Source organism: Pezoporus flaviventris, unplaced genomic scaffold (genome assembly GCF_033815535.1).
Source record: "Pezoporus flaviventris isolate CSIRO_AGI_PZ_B2104156 unplaced genomic scaffold, CSIRO_AGI_Pfla_v1 ptg000086l, whole genome shotgun sequence".
Classification (NCBI taxonomy): domain Eukaryota; kingdom Metazoa; phylum Chordata; class Aves; order Psittaciformes; family Psittacidae; genus Pezoporus; species Pezoporus flaviventris.
Genome location: NW_026892634.1, coordinates 852,283 through 874,914, shown reverse-complemented (window position 1 = coordinate 874,914; position 22,632 = coordinate 852,283). Strand labels below are relative to the sequence as shown.

The 22,632-nt window shown below is 41.2% G+C and overlaps 1 protein-coding gene across 3 annotated transcripts in view; it reads left to right on the top strand.

The window, feature by feature from the left end:
- Positions 1-505: 505 nt before the first annotated feature.
- ISOC1 (isochorismatase domain containing 1) overlaps positions 506-22,632 on the top strand; it is a 69,500-nt gene continuing 47,373 nt past the window's right edge. Inside the window, exons 1-5 of one of the 3 annotated variants that reach the window (XM_061475627.1) lie at positions 506-886; positions 9,815-9,934; positions 10,107-10,310; positions 10,674-10,790; positions 14,945-15,281. In XM_061475627.1, coding sequence (XP_061331611.1) covers positions 587-886; positions 9,815-9,934; positions 10,107-10,310; positions 10,674-10,790; positions 14,945-15,121 — 918 coding nt within the window. In that variant the 5' untranslated portion in view covers positions 506-586 and the 3' untranslated portion in view covers positions 15,122-15,281. Of the gene's footprint in view, positions 887-9,814; positions 9,935-10,106; positions 10,311-10,673; positions 10,791-14,944; positions 15,282-15,336; positions 16,784-22,632 lie in introns of those variants that run through there. The other 2 variants (XM_061475628.1, XM_061475629.1) reach the window with 2 other exon arrangements.

Sequence of the window (22,632 nt, the reverse complement as noted above, 5' to 3'; positions counted from 1 at the left end):
TCTCAACCCGCATCAACAGGTTCCTCCCCAGCTCCCGCGGTGTGCGGCCGCACCAGTCCCCACCGCCCGCCCTGCCTGCCAGCCAGCCAGCCCGCCGCCGCGGCACAGCGGCTCCCAGCCACCCACCCCAGTCGCTCAGCCCTGCGGCGTTTGGGCGCGTCCCGGGAAAGACGAGCTGCCTGCCGGCCGCGCCGACCCCACGACGGGGTCGTCCCCGGCGGGAGAAGCCGGACCCCACCGCCGCCTGCGCTCCCCTGCTGGACCCGGGCTGGCCCCGCCGGGTGACAAGGCTCTGCCCCTCCCGCCGCCCGCCTGGCAGGCGGCACCCGCCCTCCGCGGAAGAGCGGCGGCGGCGGTAAGAGAGAGTGCCCGCCCGAGTGGGGCGCCCCGGAGGCGAGCCCAGCCCCGCGAGGTGGCGGGGCCGCTCCAGGCCCCATGGCGAGGAGAAGGAGGAGCACGAGCAGCTGCAGCCGGGATTGGGGGCCGCCGGCACCGCCCGCCCGGCCGGGAGGAGGAGGCGGTGGGAGGAGGAGTGGCGGAGCGGGCCGCAGCGAGTTGGCAGAGCTGAGCGCGGCTGCCCCTGAAGATGGCGGCGGCGGAGCCAGTCGGTGCTTCGGCTGGTGGGGGCTGCTCGCCGGCGGGCGGCGGTTCAGTGCCCGTCCTCTTCTGCTTCTCCGTCTTCGCGCGGCCCTCCAGCGTGCCGCACGGCGCCGGCTACGAGCTGCTAATCCAGAAGTTCCTCAGCCTCTACGGGGACCAAATAGATATGCACCGCAAGTTCGTGGTGCAGCTGTTCGCCGAGGAGTGGAGCCAGTACATAGACCTGCCCAAGGGCTTCCTGGTCAACGAGCGCTGCAAGGTGCGCCTGGTGCCGCTGCAGATACAGGTGAGACCGGCCGCCACAGGTGTGCGGGGTGGCCCCGTCCTGCCGCGGGCTGCGGCTGCCCGGTCGCCACCCCGTCCTCTGGGGAGCGAGCGCGGCGGCGGCGACCGGAGAAGCCCACCCGAAGCGAGCTGGAGCCGCGGGCACAGCCCCACAAGCCGCGCTCGCTTATTTGTGCGCGGAAACTTTAGTTTTACTACGGAGCTGAGGCAGGTGCACTCCGCGCAGCACGCATGTGGTAGCCGGGCTTTGCCTTCAGCGAGTGAGAACTTACCCGGCCCGCATGAATGGGAAAGTAGCCTAGTGGCAGAAGTAACCAATACTCCTTTAAAACAGGCGCCTGGTGCTGCTGGTTTCAGCCGGAGGTAATGCTGCCTAGGTGGAAGCTGGGAGGATGCCGGTGAAGAGGGCTCTGGTAGGGCTCGGTCTTATGGCTCGTAGTGGCCAGGATTTCTCTATCGTTTCTTGCCCCCAAAAGCTCTTTATGTTTTACAGGTCCATAACTTGATTGTTTTGCGGCCATAAGCCAGGAAACCAGACTGCCAGGCAGATACAGTATGCGTGTTTCATGCTAAGATATCTTCATGCACACTGAAGATTTGTGCCAGTTGTGCTGTAGGAGTTGCACTGGAAGAAAAAAAAATAAATCCTTTTTTCCTTCCTCCAGCATCAAGGAAGTCAACTTAAAAAATAATTAAAAAATCCACGTACTTATTGTTTTAATTTAGAACATTCTTCTCAATTTATAGTTAAGAAGTTTTAATTTGTTGAGCCAGTATTACTAAGTTGAAAAAGTGATGTCGTAAAAACTGAAACATTGCTGGCATTCTCTTTATGTTTTCAAAAACGGTTTAATTCATGCTGTTTGTAGATCTTGATCAGTTGTAGTGTCTTGAACCTGTAAACTTGCAAGGTGACCTGTTTGCTTAAGCTGTACATCAAGGATGCCTTTGGAGTTTTTTGTCCTTTCCTTAGTCCTGTGTATGGAAAGAGTGGCTAAGAACACCAAACTCATTTAGTAACTTGTCATTTGCTATTAATGTCATCATTCTTCATTCATAATACTCAGTTTGAAACCTTTCTGCTTTCTGTCTTGGAAGCAGAATGGATGGGGGCCCGGCCAGAGACACTGGAAAGGGCAGTCCCTCCAGCCTGCAGTGAGAATTGGTGTGGGTTCATACCTTGCTTAATTCCAGCAAGGATTTTAAAAACAGAGTGTGTATAACAATGGTGCAGGTTAGAATTTTGTTTGTGTGTGCTGATCAGTGCTCTGTAAAGACTCTTGCAGATGGTTTCTGCACTAAAATTGTAAATGCAGCCTGAGCATTCGTAGCAGGACGTGGATCTGTGTGTAAAAGGTCAGTGTTGAGACATAGGAGGATTTGTCATTCCCAGAGTGCAGATGCACTATGCAGCTTAGACTGACTACAGGGATTCAGAATGAACCGGTACTGAATTGCCTAATAGATTATCTCCTTTTGCCAATATGGTTAACATTCTAAACAATAGCAACTGTTGATACGAGAAGGTTGGTACTTGTATATTATTTTAGTTGCTTCCTTGATGTGCTTCAGCAGCTGAGAATGAGCTGGAGACATCACAATGCTGTCAGTGAGCTTGCCTTAAGCCACCGGCAGGTGCTCAGAGATCACTTGTTTGGGGAACATTTGGTCTGATACAGTCATAGCTGCGCTTTTTAAGACCTTCAGGATTTGCTGATGGGAAGGTTGTACTCTCTGTGCGTTGATTCGTGCACTTGCCACTCTCATGTGCTTTCTCTCTCCCCCCTCTCCCCCTCTCTGATGTTTTATCTACAGTTAACACAGGTTTGTCATCTGCATGTATCATAGTGGGTTGAAACACGCTTTTTAACATGTCTTTCTAAAGGGACAGCCTTTGCTTGCTGATAAATTAGACACTCATATTTAGAAAGATGTATTTAGTTTAAAATTAAGATTCACAGATAGTAGAATCCATATCCCTAGACAGTAATTTCAGTATTTTTATGTGCGTGCTTTATAAAATACAAGTATGCGTTTAGCTAGAGATGGCATTTTAACTCCTAGGGCAGTAGTGCCCTGAGCTCTGGAATGATATCCTCCTGTTTTGATTCCTGTGCAGACCTGTTACGGAAGGATGCTTTTATTGCAGTAGCTAAAGAAATGTCAGCATTAAATGGTATTTGATGGGGCTGTTTCAATTTCCTGTCCCTGCCGTTGAGGGGGGCAGTAATCTCACAGGAAATCCCCGTATACTGCCCTTGGAAAGCTAAACCACTCCATGCAGCTCAATTCAAGGCTCGATCTGTACAGGGTATTTTCTCTCCAGTCATATTTGTGCCTTTGTAATGTGCTGGTACATGTACATTTGTTTGGTTTAACTGTCATGGTGCAAAACAGCTGAAGTTTCAATGGCCATCCAGTGTTAGGCAGGGTGGTGCGATGCAGTAAACACTGACGTTCAGCTTGGCTGCTGCCCTTGAAGCTCTTCAACCACAGTCTTGCAGTGCGGAGGACTTCTCCTTTGGCCTCTCCCAGCTGGTGAGGAGGGCATCTGCTTGCAACCTGAGTACTAGCAAAAAGGGGCCATCTGCTTTTCCGGGATGGAAATTTTAACACAGTAATACAGTCAGGGCAGGGGAATGCAGGACCACTGTAACCTCTTCTGACTATAAATGCAAGTAAATTGTGCTACTAAAACTATTATGTTTTGCCATTAACTGTTGTAGCTTTCTTTGGAGGAGAGAAACAGTAAGGAAAAACACTTCAGAGGTGTCAAAAGTCAGGACAGCTATGCTCTTTTCAGGCATGTAATAGAGGAGGTCAGGCAGCATTTAAATATATGCCCAAGAGAGCGTTTTTCACAGTTGCTTTCATAACTTCAAGGTGACTTAGGCAGTATTTGTGCTCTGCATTTGCAAACTTGTAACCTTAAGACACTAGAGCTAAAAGGGTGAAGATAATATAATTGGAAAAAGCACTTGTAGTTCAGGGTGTTTTTTTAAAAGACATGTTGATGTTTCAGGCATATGTTTCTTGCAGAAAGCTGCTTGCAGAGCGACACTAAACTGTTGCTGAAAGAGAAGGCAAATAAAATAGAAGTACTTGTATACAGGTTTACACTCTTTTTACACCTATCTAATATCGCTATATTCAGGTGTTTTGGAAATAGAAATAACATTAAAGCAGGACCCTAAGTCCATTTTCTGAAGACCAGGAAAAGCAGAAGCATGAATTGCAGGGTATGAGTTAGGTCAGGGGAGGTGTTTGCTTTTTTTTTTTTCCTTCTCCTCAAAGGTAGAATGTTCAGAGAGGTTTCTTCACATCCAGACTCCTGGTTTGTGTATCTTTCCTCTATAGGTAGCATTCTGATAATTTTGGATTTTGATGAAGAATTTTGCACTCTCTTAATTATGTTAACATGTGCTTATCTAACTAAATCTGTCCTTTTAAAATGATGAATTGCATACAAAAGACTGTACTTCGGCTTAGCACAAAATAAATGTTTGTGCTCCTAAGTTGAAACACTTGTAACCTGTTTTTCCTTTCTGATACATTAAACTGAATTTCTTCAGATCTTTTTCCCTTTGAAAGATAAGAAGCAAAGTCGAACTGAATTTTACAGATTTCCTTTTCGAAATAAAGAAGCAGCAGCAATGGTAGTCAGTTGCTTTTTGTTGTTGCCATCCTTAAAGTACCAAGGCTGCAAGGTCCTCCTCTGCCTTTTTTTGGGCTTAACCTTGGCAAGAAATTTATGATGTGACTAGTGATGTCACCTAGGATCCTTTCTCTCCTTCCATTTACTTGCTCATTACAAATACTGGGAAAAAAAAAAAATGCATTTTGTATGTCAAATGCTTCCTGAAGTTTGCACAGGGAAATTGCTGATAAAGAGCCAGTATATGTGAATATTTTTGTAAAGCTGATTCTATAATTACAGTACTTCATCACAGTCACATTTGTATGATTAAGAATAATCAGCAGAGATGCAATAAATGTGAAGAAACACCTGTTCTTTCCCACCTAGGACTTTTGTAGAGTAGGATTTAAAGCTGTATGTAACTTTTGACAGCATATCTTTCAAATCCTGGTGCAGACAAGGTCCTAGAGATTACTTCTCTAGCTGGGTGGAAGAGCTGCATCAGGTTACATGTCTGTCTGACATACCTGTTCTGGTTGTGCTGTGGCTAACTTCTGGCTGGAGGAGAGAAACTGCTGGTGACTGAGGGGGGTGAAGCTAAACAAATGGAAAAACTTGCTGTGTGTGTGAACTTCCAGTGATTTGGTGTTGGTGTTTTTTGGTGTTTTTTTTGTGTGTTTTTTTTGGTGGTTTTTTTTGTTTGGTTGTTTGTTTTTTTTCCTATTAGATTTTGTGTGTTTGTCTTTTAAATTGCTTAGTGGTATCATGGCTGAATAGATGTTATATGTAGGGTGGATTTGCTTTTATTTAGCAAATATGTAGTTGACCCACAGGTAGCTGCAGTGGCTCACCAGCATTGCCCACCCTGCCTCTCAGGGTGAAGGTAAGTGGGTGCTGGTGTGCCAGTCTGGGCTTTGCTGTCTGGGTGTAGTTTTGCCCCCACCCCAGCTCACTGGTACAGTGTAGTGCTGGAGCCGTGCAGGCATGTGTGGTTTTCACTGTCAGGGGATATATGAGGTGGAGGTCCCCTATATTCCTGGCACAGTGAGGCTGTGAAAGAGGTGGCTTTGAGAGCAAGTGAGCGGCAGGATTTATGTGGTACATTGAAGAACCAGTGAACAGAAACTTTCCTTTTTACACAGCAGATACTTCTGTGAATTTATTTATGGCCTGCATTACCTACTGTTTATGAAACTTCATTTCAAACTGCTTTTTGCTGCAGTCTCATCCTTTACACATCTGCTTTTCTAAGTAACACCAGCAAGTGTTGATTTATTATTTTTTTTTTTTAGTTTTGACGTCTGTTTCTTCTGATTTCTTTGTATTCTGCCACAAGTTGCATGGCATGGTTTGATTCAGACTGCAAGTTAATCAGAAATAAATATGAAATTCAACATAGATATTACTGGTGTTAGATTTTGTAAGAACTTTTTTTTTTATAGTTAACTTCATTTTAGAGTGCTGGCTGTATTAAACTTGAAGGCATAAATTAAATCATATGAAACCAACTTGACAATAGAGGAAAGCAGATATAAGCCTTTTGTTCCAGCTCCCTGTGATGTTTGACATAAACACATGGGATTATAGATTCAGTGGAAGTCTGTATTGAGGATGCTCCCTGGTTAGAAAGGCAGTTGTTTTATCTCTGTGCTTCACTGTCAAATGTGAATAATACTGAATTTGGCTCTAAGATCTGTTCCAAATCCACTGTCTGTTAATATGCCGCCACCTATTTCATTGCCCAAACTTAGGGCAAATACTGTTTTTGCAGAAGGTGCTGAACTGGAAGGAGCTTCAAGCATCTGGGAGACCAGAATTCAGGATTTTCGTGACAATTTGGAGAAAAACCTGAAGTAAGATGCTGTTCAAAATGGAAGCAACAAAGGTAGAAGCACTTCTTGTGCGAAGGTAGACATAATCAACTCTACAAACAAAAGATGAGGGAGAGTTCACGGGATGGTTTTGAGGATCAAAGTATCATCAATTATGAAAAGAGCAAATAGCATACTGGAAAGTACAAATTGAACAGGGCCCGCAGGGGCTGGGAGCTGACCTGATGTTGAGAAATGTTACGGGCAGAGAAATACTGCAGAGAAATACACCCAATACCCAAGTATGGGGTGCCTTGCTCTAGCCTGCTATTTGAAAAGCACAACTGGGAGGACAATGAAAATGACTTGTAGGAGGGAAGATTGAAAATATTGATTTGTTTTAAAATAAGGAAGGGGAAGGACTAAAGGGAGACTGGATCTTGAGTCTTGAGATATGGTAATAAGTGTTTGTGCATGGTTATGCACATGAAAGAGGATGGTGATGCTTTGCATTTCAAATCCAGCATGGACAGAACTGGAAATAATGCTCCTAAGTGGCAACAAAATGGTGTGTGTGTATATATGTGTGTGTATATATATACGTCTGTACTGTGTGGGTGAGAAAACACTGCAGGGTAAAGGTAGCAGAGCTGTAGGGTGGATTATATAAGAGCTCTGTGTGTTGTGTATTGTGTATGGGTGAGATCAGGTAGGTATCTGTGAAGAATATTAGTGTTTGGGTGATCCTTCTGTAGAGGCAGACTGTGCAGCTTCTTGAAGGCTTCCTGGTCTATATTCCTACTTGTTCCTTTGCTAAGGATGGTAGCGCCATCCAGTGCCTTGACACAAGTAGATGTGCACTAAGGCAGTAAACTAATTCTACATAGATTACTTTTTAGTGGTGGTCTACAGTAGTTCAAAATGATCTTTAAGAAAAAAAAAAGTGATGAAATGATTTCTAAAAGGAAGTAATGGTCTTTACTTGTCATATAAAGGCTGAGACAAGATGACACGTTTTCTGAGTAGGAGGCATGCTTACAAATATCATCTATTCCAATTACTCTGTTTTTGCTTCTGAGCCATAGAAAAGTTAAATGTCATGATTGACTGATGGTACTAAATGCTAGAGTTAGAATGGGTCACTGTGAATGCTCACTGTGATGTTGAATTGTATGTCAATACTTCCCACCAACTGGCTTTCACATTATTCAAACACATAGATGGATGATATTCAAGAAAAGGCAGTTATTCAGTATTTTGCTTTCAAGCATTCTTGATCCTAGACCTTATTTACTACATGGCATAGAATCACAGAAATGTTGTTTGGGAGAGCTATCTCGAGACTGCCTTCACTGACTCCTATGCAAAGCCAGTTCTTCATCAAATCAGTTGTCATTTTGCTGAATGCTGAAAACATCTGAGGATGGAGATCCTGCCACTTGTGGTAGCCTGTTTCAGTGCAGCTGTAGCTTTGTACTGACAAAGATTTCCCCTGATGGCCGTTGTCATGCTCTTCTGTTTTCCTGTGGCACCAGTGGGTCCAGTGTTAGACAACCTGCTTTACAGTCCTTACTGCATTTGCCTTTGTAATTGCTTGTACTAACAGCATTGTGTTTTTGCCCACTGCGGTTATGAGCGTTTTTTGTTTGAGTAGTAGTAGTGTATTAAATGCGAGAGGTGTGGGAATTTACAATTTATACTGTGCAAGTAACTTTCACAACAGTTTGAACAGGCCATTAATACAGTTTTTTAGCCTTGGAAACTGAGATCAAAATTGTTTTACTTGGCACACATGTGGTGAAGCAATGAAAGACTTGGGACTAATGTTTAAGGATTCCACATTCCCTTGTGGTGAGTTGACCTTGGCTAACCACCAGGTGTCCACTAAGCTGCTTTATCTCTCCCCTTCCCCAACAGGAGAGGGGTAGAAAATATGACAATAAGCTTGTGAGTCAAGACAGGGACAGGGAGATCACTTACCAGTTACTGTTATAGGCAAAACAGACTCAACTGGGGTTAATTAATTAATTAACCAAACAATAATAGAGTAGGAAAATAGGAAATAAGAACAAATATAAAAACACCTTCCACCTACCCCTCCCTTCTTCCCAGGCTCAGCTCCACTTCTGGCTTTTCTACCTTGTTCCTGCAAGCAGCACACAGGGATGGGGAATGGGATTGCAGTCAGTTCTTAACACTGTCTCTGCCATTCATGCTCACACTTCTCTCCCGCTCCAGTGTGGCATCTGCCATGAGATAGTCCTTCACAAACTTCTGTGTAGATCCCTTCGACAGGGTGCAGTACTTCAGACTTCTTCAGCATGGGTCCTATCCATGGATGCAGTCCTTCAGGAGTAGGCTGCTCCAGTGTGGGTCCTTTCCATGGATGCAGTCCTTCAGGAACAGACTGCTCCAGCCAGGGTCCCTTCCATGGATGCAGTCCTTCAAGAACAGCCTGCTCCAGCGTGGATGCCCATAGGATCACAAGTTGTGCCGGAAGATCTGCCTGAGCTACTCTCCATTGGGGCCACAGGTCTGCAGCCTCCTGCAGGCACATCCCCATGCCCTGTGGTGGATGTGGAGGATCTGTGTGGAGTCCTCCAAGAGGCAAGGGCAATCTCTGCTCTGATGCCTGGAGCACTTCCTTCTGCTCCTTCCTCATTGACAATGGTGTCTGTAGAGTTGTTTCATATATTCTCACTTCTGTTTCCTTGCTGCTGCTGCGCAGTGTTGAGTACTCTTCCCCTTTCTTAAGTATATTACCATGGAGGTGCCACCAGCATTGCTTATGGGCTTGGCCTTGGCCAGTGGCAAGTCCTTCTTGAACCTGGCTGGTATTGGCTTTGTCCAGCATGTGGCAGTTTCTAGCATCTTCTCACAATATCCACCCCTGCACTCCTTCCTTACTACCAAAACCTTGCCATGTAAACCAAATACATCCTTGCTCTTCCAAAATACACTATTGTACAGTTTTTGTAATTTTTAGTTGAAAACATAATAGCGTTGGTCTGAAGAAAATGGAGTGTTTATAGTTAATGGCTACTTCCCAGAAGCAGTTTATTCAATTTATCAATTTGCTAAGAAGCTTCTGAATGGATATAAGTTCTCTTGAGTTCCATTACAACTAAATGATAGTATGTGGTTGCTTTCTTTCCTTGTAGCCTCCAGCTGAAGCCTTATGCTTTGCTTCCATTCAGAGTTCGCAAGTTTCCATGTACGTTTACATTAACTTGTGTCTCCCACCTAATTAAATCTTGATTCCCTATGGATGTCTGTACCATACTGCTCAGTATCAGCTGTTCATTTGAATTTGGAAACATACAAAAACTATGATATGCTGGAAAAACCTTTCTCCTATTTTGACTTAAAGTAACATAAATCTGTTACCTGGCAGAGGTCTTGCAGACTTTTCTTATTCTGTTGCTTTTCTGAAAGGGTCTTCACTGTCATGGAAAGCATTATCTTTATTTTTGTTTTTCAGATGACAACTTTGGGCAACTTGACACCCTCAAGCACTGTGTTTTTCTGCTGTGATATGCAAGAGCGATTCCGGCCTGCCATCAAGTACTTTGGTGATATCATCAGCGTGGGCCAACGACTGGTATGGTGTTTGCTTTATTTCTTGTAGTGACTTTTGATTACACATACAAATTCATTATATTATACACAGCCAGTTTACTAGTTATTCAGCTTTAGATAATAACAGTGCTTTTGCTATGATCGTTCTTTAATAATTTATTTTCTTACATACTTTCCTTCCTGTCCCCTTGCAGCTCCAGGGTGCACGGCTCTTAGGAATTCCAGTTATTGTAACTGAACAGTATCCCAAAGGTCTTGGCAGCACTGTGCAAGAAATTGATTTAACAGGAGCTAAACTTGTACTTCCTAAAACAAAATTTTCAATGGTGTTACCAGAAGTTGAAGCAGCTTTAGCAGAGATCCCTGGAGTTCGCAGCGTTGTCCTGTTTGGAGTAGAAGTATGTGCCTTGTCATTCTTGTACTGTTTCATGGTAATGTGTGTTGGCCCACAGTAGCATTTAGCATTGCTTTCTGTTTTTAAAAAAAAAAAAAAGTCAATTTATATTGCTTTGAGCTCAGATGTCCTATACAGATTATTACTGTTATACAGGTTTGATATTATCTCATAATAAACTTTGAAATGTGATACTTCACAGGCTCTTGTCTCAAGCTTCTTTGGCATTTAAACCCCAGATTGAGTTCTTCAATAATGTCAGGGGTAGAAAGATAAATGTTTGAACTCTAATTTTGGCATTGTGTTGCATATGTTTTATAATGATTTTTTTTGTGTGTTTTTTTTGCATTTGATTTCTCCTCTGTAGACTCATGTCTGCATCCAGCAAACAGCACTGGAATTAGTCGGCAGAGGTCTGGAAGTTCATATTGTAGCTGATGCCACCTCATCAAGAAGTATGATGGACAGAATGTTTGCTCTTGAGGTAAGTTTCTCAGTAAAGGCTTCACCTTGTGTCTGTATGTTAATTTACCTCTCTATTGGAAGCTAACCTAACAAGGAATTTTTAAGGCCAGTAAGCAGTGGCCAAATGTATACTGGGAAAGAAGTGCATGCTCTGATTCTCAGAGTAGATTCCAGGAAGTAGAAGTATTACTGCCTTATTTTTCATCCCAAAATTACGGTTAAATATGTGGAACCCAGTTTGGAACACTTGGATTTCCAATATGATTGTTTTGTGCAATCTAGGTTACTCTGTATAGCCATTATCATTTTAGGATATTTTCTCATAGAGTGTTAACTGTACAGCAGAGTAGGAGTGTTGCAGAGCTTTTGGTTTTGTTATTGCAAATGATATTCTGCTCTTGAAATTCCTTGAAATGCTATGGAACATAGTAAGTGATTCTGTTCAGAGCTCCTTGTTGTATGTCTGTCCCTTCCTTTGCTCTTCCTCATCAGTGCAAATTAAAGCTTAATCTCAAGACTCTGATTATGGTACAGACTTTCCCCCCTCCTTCTAAGAGCTCATCTAAATGTTGAGAAAGTGGAGATAAATGTAACAAGAAGATTTAAAAGTACATACAACTATGTGGTAGCAAATTCATGCAAATGATTTTTTGATTGTGTACTTTAACTTGCCTACAGGCATCACTGTTGGAAATCAGAACTTGATATATACATTAAGTATTGCAGTTTTTGCCTTGGGCCACAACAATTATTTGGAAATTGAAACTAATGCGTACAGCATTAGATGCTTTTTTTTTCCATAGATAATGGAGGAGACTTTTCATTCCTTGTGTTTCTCATGAGTAAGAGAATTAAAGGCTAAAGGGAAATCACCAGCATATAGCATTTGATGAAACCCATGACTGGTTAAACAGAAGCTTAATGTTCCATCACATAAAGCATAGTGACACACACAGAGTGCAGGAATGACTGAAATCATGGACGTCTCAAGTCAGTGTCTTGCAGGAGCAGCAGTAGACAAAAAATATAAAAAAATGAAATCTGTTTGCCTTATTGTACATTTATTTGTACATTTGATTATCATACTGTGTCTGTAAGTGTAGAAGTTGGTTCAGTGTAATAGAGGTTAAAGCAATGACTAGCCAGCTTGGTTTTTCTTTCTAGTCAGAAAGGTATGAATCATATTAAAAGTGTGGCTGATTGCAAAAGCTGTAATCCAGGCAAATTGGTCAATTTTAAGCAACATTTTAGTATGTCTTTCCAATTAATTTTTTTTTTTTCATCAAACACGAAGAAAATGTTTTACTGTGGTTCCTTAATAGTCAGTATTAAAATACAAGTTGTGGAACACTTGCTGGTTTGTTGTTGATGACCCAGCCAGTTTTATGGCAGTATCTTCTCCTTCTACTCCGTGGCTGTATGTGCCAACATTGTCTCCCTTTTGTGCAGTAGACCCTTTCTTAAAAATGCTACGGGGGGGCTCTGGGCTAGAGTGGGCAAGAGGTGAGCATGCTTGTGAGCAGGAGATCAGGAGAAAGGGACACATGTATTAGGCATGTCAGTAATCCTGATGGTCCATGGCAGTAGGCTTCTTGAGGAAGTTGGTAAAATACCAGAGCATTGGGTAATCCTGCTTAGTCTCACCATACAGCTGACAGGTCTAATCATGTTCTTCTAATTGGTCTGACATTGTCTCTTGTTCAGCCTTGCTCCATACCTGGTAAGCTGAGGTGAGGTTTGGATCCAAGGTCCCTGGATCTTTCTCCCTACCTCTCTGGGGAAAGGGTGTGATACTTAACCCAGTGAAAGTGCCCTTCTCTATTCACAGTGACCTTTCAAGAGTGATAAAGAGCGACCTTGCAGTGATAACGAACATCTTCCTCAGCAGCCTCAAATAAATCGTACCTAGTTCCACCTGCCCCTTTAGTTCTCCGCATTTCTCCTCACATAAAATGTGTTTAGATGATGCTGGTGCTGAACATAGAACAGATGTACTAGGAAGTGCAGTTTCAATTGATAGCCAAACTTTCATGTCTGCCTGGGTGACCCTGAAGAATTACTGTCTCTGCTTCTGTTGTGTGCTTAAAAATGACAGCTGGCAAAAATTTGCAATTAAAAAAAAAAAAGAAAAAACAAACTCCATAAACCAGAAACCCCCCAAAATTTCCATTGAAATAATTCAACCCAACTGGCCAGGGTTGTGGCTGTTCTTAATCTCTGCCTGTCCTGGGTTCAACAGTAGCAGTCATGTTTCTCCTTCATGGTACCTGGTGCAGTGCTGTGTTTTGACTTCCAGCCTGGGAACACTGCTGGTGATACCAATGTTTTCGGTTGTTGCTAAGTGATGTTTACCCTGACCAAGGACTTTGTGAGGCTCATGCTCTGCCAGGGAGGAGGGGAGGCTGTTAGGAAGCAGAGACGGGGCGCCTGACCCAGGCTAGCTGAGGAGGTATTCCATACCACAGCACGTCATGCCCGGGGTGGGGGGGAACTGGGAGTTAGCTGCAAGGACACGGGCTTCCGGGTGGGACTCGTTTCTTGGCCGGTGGTATCGTATTCTCTTCCTTTGTTATTTTCCCTTATCATTGTTGTCGTTGGTGGTAGCAGTGGTGATTTGTGTTGTACATTGGTTGCTGGGCTGTTCTTGTCTCAACCCGTGGGAGTTGTACTCTGGTAGCGGGGAAGGGGAGAGCCCCAGTTGGGGGGGGGGGCCTCGATTGTTGTCAGCCCGGCACCACTCACTGGGAGTGAGTGAACAAGCTGTCTGGCTAGGGTTTAAACCACGACACTGCCCTACCTGATAAAGATGCCTTGTATCACTGTCTTGGATAGCACCAGTTTAGTCTGTTCCTGCTGAGTCTTTTCTGTTTTGCATCTCTCCTATTTGTTCCTGCAGCGTGGATGCAGTACACACACTGCTTTTATTCACATTAAAGACTGAAGAAGAAAACCTTTCCTTGGAGGTCATCCATTATATTTAGAATGTGCATCTCTTCATTCCTACTAATCTCAAAACTATATAACTATATAAATTATACCTAGTCCTAGAAGTAGAGTATAAGCTAATGCCAGCCTATTTGACATGTTATGGTATGTTTTGTTTCTAAGGAGAAAATATTCTCTTTTTTTCAGTCAACATTTCTCAGAAGGCAAGGTTCTTTAAAAGTCTTTGTTTGTTTTTTTTTCTCTCATCCATACTAGTTAAAATCAAAAACTTGTGTTCCTGGAAGAGTACATTTCAAACATTGACATAATACTTCATAGTGATTTTCCTGTTTTTCTTTTCGGCTGTGTATGTGTTTTAAACAAATGCGTCATTGTACAGAGTAGAAGACCTGGGAAAGCTGTCTGCTTTGTCTCAACAAAATATTGCAAGGCTTACTGCCGTTATTGCAAACAAGAAGCCATTGATGGGTAAATCTAGCCTAGTTACTTTACATTATATAGACTGTAGTTACATACACATTACTGGTTCCCTAAAATTAAGAACTTCCCCCATCAATTGTTTTGTAATTGGTCAGCTAAACAGTGATCTGTGTCTGCCCTAGAAAGAGCTTCTGTTTTCCTCAGTAATTAAAATTGAAACCTGTCTGAAGGCATATGTATCTATTTTCTGCCTCTTGCCCTCCTTTGGCTATTAAGGACCCCATTAGATTCAGTGAAGCATGCAGCTGAATAGAGGATGATGGAGGGAAAGCTGGCTTCATGAAGAGTTTTACTGCCAGTGAATCTGTACAAATGTTGGGAAGCTGATAGGGCCCAGGGGGTGGTCAGCCTTTACTTAAAGATAACTTTGCTACGTAGGCAACAACCACAGTCTTAAAAGTCCAAAACCTTTGCCGTTAGTCTTGTGGCTTAGGCTACACGAAGGGTTGTTCTGTTTAGTTGCACACTTAAAAGACCCAGCAGACCTCTTTCAGTTTTGCCTTCTACACAGTGATGCTTTTTATTGTGTAGCCCAAGAACTAACTCAGGATTTACTGAGGCTGTAATGAGATGTTCAATAAAAGGAGCTGCTGTTGTGCTAGTATGATTTATAAGGTCTGTAGAAGAGCTTTTTGTTCTGTCCCATGAGGTGATTAGTACTACCAACGCTGTGTAGTTCAAGGATGGAGGTACTAGTACATAACAAGCCCTGAAAGAAAAACTGTTACTCTTGCTTAATGCCTTTAGATTGGACCTTGCTATTTTCTTTTTTCTGAAGCCTTTCAGATATGTATGAGGGCGAAGAAGGCTATCCTCTTTACTATGCAAAGGGAAAGGCTTGTTCATGTAACAGAGGTGGGCTTTCTGCATATTGAGTCAGACATGGGGAAAGAATCCAATCCAAGTAGGAAGCCTTATTTGTAATCCAGAGCAGGCTTTTTCCTCATTGAAGTCTAAAACCACTCGCTTTCCATCCTAGCTTTATAAATGACACTGCTTAGTTATGCAGGAATGGAATTGGCAATGTTTTGTTAATAAGAAATGTTTTTAAAAATACCATCTGTCGTCTTTACAAAATGTATGCTTACTCACATTGCAAGTATCTCCTGCTACTCTTTTTCTCCTCTTTTCTCTTTCAGCGTCTTGCTCGCACTGGAATTATAGTTACTACTAGTGAAGCTATATTGCTGCAGCTGGTAGCTGATAAAGAACATCCAAAATTCAAAGAAATCCAAAATCTCATTAAGGCGAGTGCCCCTGAGTCAGGGCTCCTTTCCAAAGTTTAAAGAGGTTGTGGAGGAAGCAGATCTCGTTGTCATCTGTCAGAAGGAAGGAAAGCTGTGAGCACACATGTACACCGTCTTCACCCAAAGTTTGGTAAAAGTGTAAAATTAATGTACTCATGTTTGCAGTAGCAAAATTGTCTGGTTATATGTCTGGCTACCGGTATGTTCTGTTTAGTTACTGCTGTCAGAGGCTTTGGTTACCATAGGACCCTTTCATTGTCAAATTTCTTTATTTATTTGAAAAAACAAAAATTAATAGAGGTGCCTGCTGGTCTAAACTCTACACTGATTGTAACAGTTCCAAAAAGTGCATATTTCTGTGACACCTCTTGATTGTGCATTCTGTAAAAGCATTCTGTGATACTCTGTTTCACTTTTGTATTAATAGAAGATAATTGCATAGTGGATAAATGTGATGTGATACATTTTACTGTTCTCTGTAAGTGAAGTATTTTAGTAGGGCAAAACTTAAAACCAAGTAAGAAAAATGGGCTACATGTAAGCTTTTGTTCTCTAGGATAAAGTTTAAGTGCTTTGCTTTATAGACAAGACACATAGATCAAGCAGCAGCCGATGTTTGATTGCTATATGGGAACTGAAGCCTGCATCATGACTTTCAACTATTCTGAAATGTCTGCTCAGCCCTGTACTTCAGGTAACTGTATACAAACAGAAAACTGTCGTTTAATGAGTTCTTCATAAACAACTGGTGTAAAGTCCTTCAGAGGTAGCAGAAGATTACCAAAGTGTAAAATAAATAGCAGTGCTGGGGATGTTAAAGAAGAAAAAACTTTTCAGCTTTGAGCTGAATCTACTACTGTATTTGAAGTTGGGGGTTACCCCATTTTACTTAGATTGATTTATTCAATTTGGCCAAACAAGCTCTGAAAAAAACCTTAGCTTCTCTAGGTTGTTGAACTTTGTTTGTGGTCTGCAGTTGTGTGGAGTTTGAACGGAATCTGGCCTAAAAGCATTCTTCAGAAAAATAACATCTTTAACTTAGCGGCATGTATTTTTTACTATCTAGAGCCAATAATTTTAACGTGATAGATCAGAAAAGCACTTTCTTCATGTTGCAGTGATTTAAGCAATGTTGTATAAAGTTTACTTTGTGACCAAGACTTTTTTTTTTTTTTTAAGAGTACTGGAAGGTGTCATACTGAACAGTGGTGTCTTTGGTGAAAACCAATTACAGTACACATATTGTTTTAAATTACTTATTTTCCCCACAAGATGGCTCTAAAAGAATTGTTTCAGAGAGATAATCTTTATATGTTCAAAACTAATAAAGTGTTAACATTTGCTGTCTCTCCTATGCTTTTGATATTTATTGAAGAGCAAATCCTGAAAGCTGTGCTTGCCATGGACCTTATTTTGTTTTGTACAGCTGTGGGATTTCTATAGATGTCATGGGAATTTTGTGTAAAGATCAAGGGTGGATAATGTCTAATAATTCTTCTGCATCTGATGACAGGTTTTATTGGTTTTGGGTTTTTTTTACATGTTTATTTTTGGAAAAATACCAATTTCTTCATTTTTTGGTTACAAAAAATTACCATTTTTTGTGCAAACATAAGTTGGAGGGCAGATGTCATGAGTTGCTTTGCACACAGTCCTTTCCTAACAGGTTTTTACCACAAGGGGACTCATTTGGTAGCAAGAGGGAATCAGAGAAGAATCTGTAAAATACATTGAAGGTACTTTCTTTTTTTTTTTTTTTTATTTTCAGTCATCTTTTGTGTCAAACTAGATTTTTGTTCAGGTCCTTAATTCATGTGTTTCTCCATAAGCTTAAAAAATAAGAATGCAGAAATACCCAGTGTTACAGTATAAAACTGAACTTAGATGTGAATTTAGGGGCAGAATGATCTTTTCTGGTTCATTAAGTGGGTGCACTAACCAGCATCACATCTCATTCAGATGCGATCCTAAGAATGTTTACTGAAAAAAGAAAATTAAAAGTGTGATACTTTTCTTGTGTAATGTAAGTTTATTCACAAGAGAGCATTTCCTTTGCTTCCTCATGCTCTGTCCCATCTTTATTTTCTGTTCTCTGACAAGTGGGTGTTCCCATGCAGCAAAACAGCAGAAGTAAGCTGTGTGAGAATAGTTCTGCAGGGTGTTCTGTTATCTAGTATAAGTAGTTTTGCCCTGCAAGCATAAACTAATAAAATAATACAGGAGAATTGCTTACAGGTATGCTCAGGTGATTGTGAAGAAGTCTAATTCATCACTAAATTCCAAGCTGTCCTTTATTTGAAGTCTTCACCACAGGCTATGGCTAAGCATCACATTTGCCACCTGCTGTGGGTGGCTTCAGTGTAATTTCTTTTTCCTCGGGGAAGCAGAAGGACTGGTTTATTTTCTGCTTCTGTGCAAAATGGCTGATGCATGTTAGCCTTGCTGGAGTAGCTGGTGCGTACAGTCTATACATAATAATAGGCATGTGTATGATCGTTTTTTCTCTACTAAGCCTTTAAAAAGATGAGGGTTTTTTTTTTAAATTATTGGGACAGTTTAGGTTTTGAATTTAAAATATGATCCTGTCTATTCACAGAACCATGGTCCTTTTGTTATTTTTCCACCTGTATGATTTTTTAAATTTTTTTTTTAATCAACCGGAACAAGTAAGGTTTCCAGTACCCTTTGCAAAACCTGAAAATGGAGAATGAATGAAAAATCAGCTGTTGCTAGTCAATGTTTTCTATTATGGTCATCACAAATGGCTGGAGAAATAATGCCATGGGACTGCTCCACCATCATTTCTGTGCTTGCCTGACAGCAGCTCTCAGGTAAATGTGCACTTACTCAATAAACAGCATGATTTATTCATGTTTCCTATTAGACATGAGAATGGTGCCCTCTCTCTCCCATGCCTACACCCCTCCATTTATTACATTACCTAAACAATTACATTAATCTTTCAAGAGAGAAGAATTAAGATAAATCTGTTTTTGATGTGAGCACTCTTATTTTTTCTTTTAGAAGCCTCATAGATTATTTTTTTCCCCATGGTTTTTGTTGAGCTAAAACTGTGCTACTGCTCGACATTTGTTCTTTTATGGTAAGAGATGAATGTTCAATGTGATGTTGTATTGAAAACTTTGTTTCAATTAAACATGAAGTAATAGCTGGAGTATGTAGCTCTGAAGAAAGGCAAATGAAGGAGGATAAAGGTTTTTACTTTAAGTGTTGATGACAACTAGTACTGTTACATAGTTCACTTGTTACTCTTCGGTGTATTTTCTACCATAGTATAAGTGCTGTGGCAGTGACATAAGATGTCAGTGATTTGTAGGATCTGGTTGTTCTGGGCTTTTTTTGTTTGTTTTTTGGTTTTTGGTGGTGGTTTTATGGGGGGGGTGGTGATATTTTGGGGGGGGGTTGGTTGGTTTTTTTTTTTAACTCGGGCTAAATTAGAGCTAAACTATACTATGTGGGTGGCCTTCATATAGGTTTAGAGCATCTGCTCTGCATATGGACTGTGGCAGGAAATCTCTGGGGGAAAAAAGTGTTCTGTTTTGATGGTCCAGTGCTGGTTTCTTCTCAGTAGTCTCTGAAAGGAATACTTTCATGAAGCTGTTGACAGACCTTTCTGTAATCTTAGGAAGTGCTTCTGATACAGCAGGGGTTACAATTGATAGTATACTGCTGCTTCCCTTAGGACAGAACTGTGTGCATACGTAGAGATAAGGTGAAGTCTCGGGTCTGGTCTTTTGTTACTCATTTGAATTGCATGACTTAGTTTCTCACATGTGATAAAGGAATATTTGCAGAGGACTGCTGTGAATAGAATGAATTTCTGAAGTATTAGCATGCTTAGGTCAGCTTAGTAGACTTACTATAACCACCAGGGCTGGCAGCTCTCCTGCCACTGACAGCATTAGCTTTCCTTTAATGAAACCCTTTTATCTGCTCAAGAGAGGAGATTTAGCAAACAAATGAAGAGAGCAGTTAATAGAGGATAGATGATGAAGTGCCAAGGCAAAATGGGAAAGGAAACTTATTTTCTAATTATTACTGTGTTGGGTTTTTTTTATGCAGATGTTAAGAAGCTGGAACACTTACTAACATGGAGTCACATACCTTAAGTTTGTGAAAACTGAGTAGGTCACAGCAGCCTTTTTCCTTGTCTTTCAGTGCATTTTATTCCCTTCCTGGACTCTTACTACCTTGTTTTCATTACCTTATGACTTCCCTAAAAGCAGCCTCTGCAAAGGTTTTTAGATCTGAGTATCACAAAAATTGCCAACTGGAAGGGTAAATATTCAGATACCAAAATAAAAAAGAAGGGGAAGGTGTTGGAGCAAAGACTGAATTATCACTATATACTTGATACTGGCATCCTGAGGCACAGGTATGAACTGCACTATCATGTCAATATGGAAATGGCAGGAATATGTGCAATTGAGACTTGGGCAAAGTAAAAGCTTTCTGAAAACAAAGATAGCTCATCATAACTGGAATGATTTTACCTGTCTAGAATATGGATTTTTACAGCTAAAAGATCTTTTGGGCATCTTTTTTGTGTGTATATCTGTGTATAGTGTCTTTGTTTAGTTTTGATATATTTGCACAGAATCACTGAAAATCTTGTAGCATTTGTCATGTTGAGTAACCTTGCTGGGTCTTCCTAGTCAAAATCCTTTTCTCAAAGGAGTCAAATAATTACCATGTTGTCTGCTAGCAACTTTAAGTCTATTTCAAGACCTTACAGAAAAATGACAACCTAAAATTGGAAACAATGACATGCAGCAGAGTATTGTCACTGAAGCGTGGTAAATACAGATTTATGCTCCTGGTGCCTACTGACTCAAGGTGCATCACTTGTGAATCCCATGCTCTAAATACTATAACATACCCATACAGTTCTACTAATATTTAGTTGACACATTTGGGCTGGTATTACTAGAATGAATTTAGTTTCACTAGAATTACTAGAATCATGAGCAACAACACATCAGAGGAGATCTTTTACTAATTATCTAGTAAGACCATGATAACCAGGTACATGAGACTATTACATTGCTTTATAAAGCTTCCTTATGCAAAAGAACCCATGGTAAAGATTATCACATTTCTGCAACGTCTAGTGGAAGGATTAGTATATTAAAAATTCCAAGGTAGGAAAATAGTTAAATGGGTAAAATCTCACCCCCATACTATATAGAAGTTTTACTGTTTAGTTCAGGCTGTCAGTCTCTCATTTGAAGTGAGCAGTTTACTGAGCTCTGGTGTAACAGCATATGGAGCTGGAGACTAGAACAGGTTTCTGTGGTCTGCTGGGACTAATGCAGCCAACTCCAATGGTACTCCTAATTCCTCCCTGATACGGCTTCTCTGGCAAGTCCTGTCCAGCACACTCATTAACTGTGAATAACAATGAGGTGGGTTCGGAATAGCCTTACACAAATCAGTATTACATGGAATAAGTTTCAAGATTTCATACAATTAACAGGAAACCTCTGTCCTGCCATGTTGAGGAGCTGGCTGATGGCAGACAATGTCTGCTATTACTAAACTAAGTAATATATTCTTCAGATACAAGCTGAGAATGAAAAGTGTACCTCTAAAGTTAAGGATTTCCTTCCCCTGTTCTCTCCTTCCCCTCCCCTTTGACAATTCCCTTTCCTGTCCCAAAGTAAGAAGAGTTTTGTGTCAAGCACACGAGGAGAGAAAGGAGAATCTGATTTAATCTGCATCATGATCATTTTCAAGCCATGAATCCATTACATTGTTGTTAATATTGAGTAGCATATATTGTAAACCTGCTCCTTTGCAATGAGCGACTCGATGGCTCCCATGGCTGGCTGTGATAGGAAGAGACAAGAGTTACTAGTGCCAGGACTATTCAAAGGTTCAGAGCAGGCTTCGGCAGCTCCAGGAGGCAGACATTTGCAATGCACAGCATCAGTCACTAGGGAAACATTGCAAGAAGCCTGCGAGAGCAAAATAGCAGATTTTTACCTAGGAAGCAGAAGTTGTTGAATGCTTAGATACGTATCTCTCTACTAGGGTGACACTAAAGGGAACAGAGGCTAAAGTCAACTAAGGAACCGCTTCTTCCCTCCTCAGTGATAAAAGTCTCCTCCCACAATTATGTGGAGGTCAAGCAAAAGACTGAAAAGCTAAAGCTGAGCAGTTCTATTGTTTCAGACAGTTGTTTTTTTTTTTTTTTTAATGAGTACCCAGGAGGATACTCAATCTGCAGGAGAGGTTGAGACGAGCAATGCATGCATTTGAAGTCCCATGCTAGAGAAATACTGAGCATTTACCAAGCTCCAGTCTGTAAAATGAGATAGGGTTAGACAATTATCCTGAAAAGCCATGATTTGCAAGCATTTTCTATTAAATGCTGTCTTTAATCATGTATCTGTGAAACACGGTTTCACCTATATTGTCATCATTTCTTTCAGAATGGCATATATTAGTATAATTTTTATTTTCTGAATATTAAAAAATAAGTTCCTATTATCATTGGTATAAAATAATTGTGTAACATATTGCAGGTTTACATTGTGGATTTTTATGGTGAGAACAGCCAGTGTCACCTTATAAAAAATATTTTCATATTAGAAAACCTCTATTTCATACTTTGCCTGTGGTAACAAGAGTTGCAGTAGCTGTGTTCCCTATTATTCATTAACTAAAATCCACGTGTTTTCAGTGGAAAGCTAACAGAAGCTGAAGTGCTGTACTGAAGAATTTTTCTGTGTTCTAAGCCACAAAAAGCGATGACAGAAAAATATTTCTTGTAATGCATTGCAGTAGAAGCAGCTTATGGTGTGTAACAAAACACAGCACTCTGCACGAATATGCAATATAGCAATAAAGGTATGGTAACTTAAAGGTGGTATAAATTAGCCTTCTAAGGTGACTGTTTTTTTTCTCCAAGCTAGATTAGCTCAAGTAGATAATCTATATTTCCATTGCTCATCATAAGTAATTTTCATTATTCAGGAAGTAATTTCTATGTCATTTATATCGTATACTCCAACTAGAATTATGTTGTATATTTCAACATTGCCAGTCTTGAATAGGAACTTTAAATTTCCTCAATGTGTGCCATCAGTATGCTTTCATACTGGCATCCTGACAAGAGTCACAAAAATCAGCTGTGATTTGAGACGGGCAGATTGCCACCCCCTG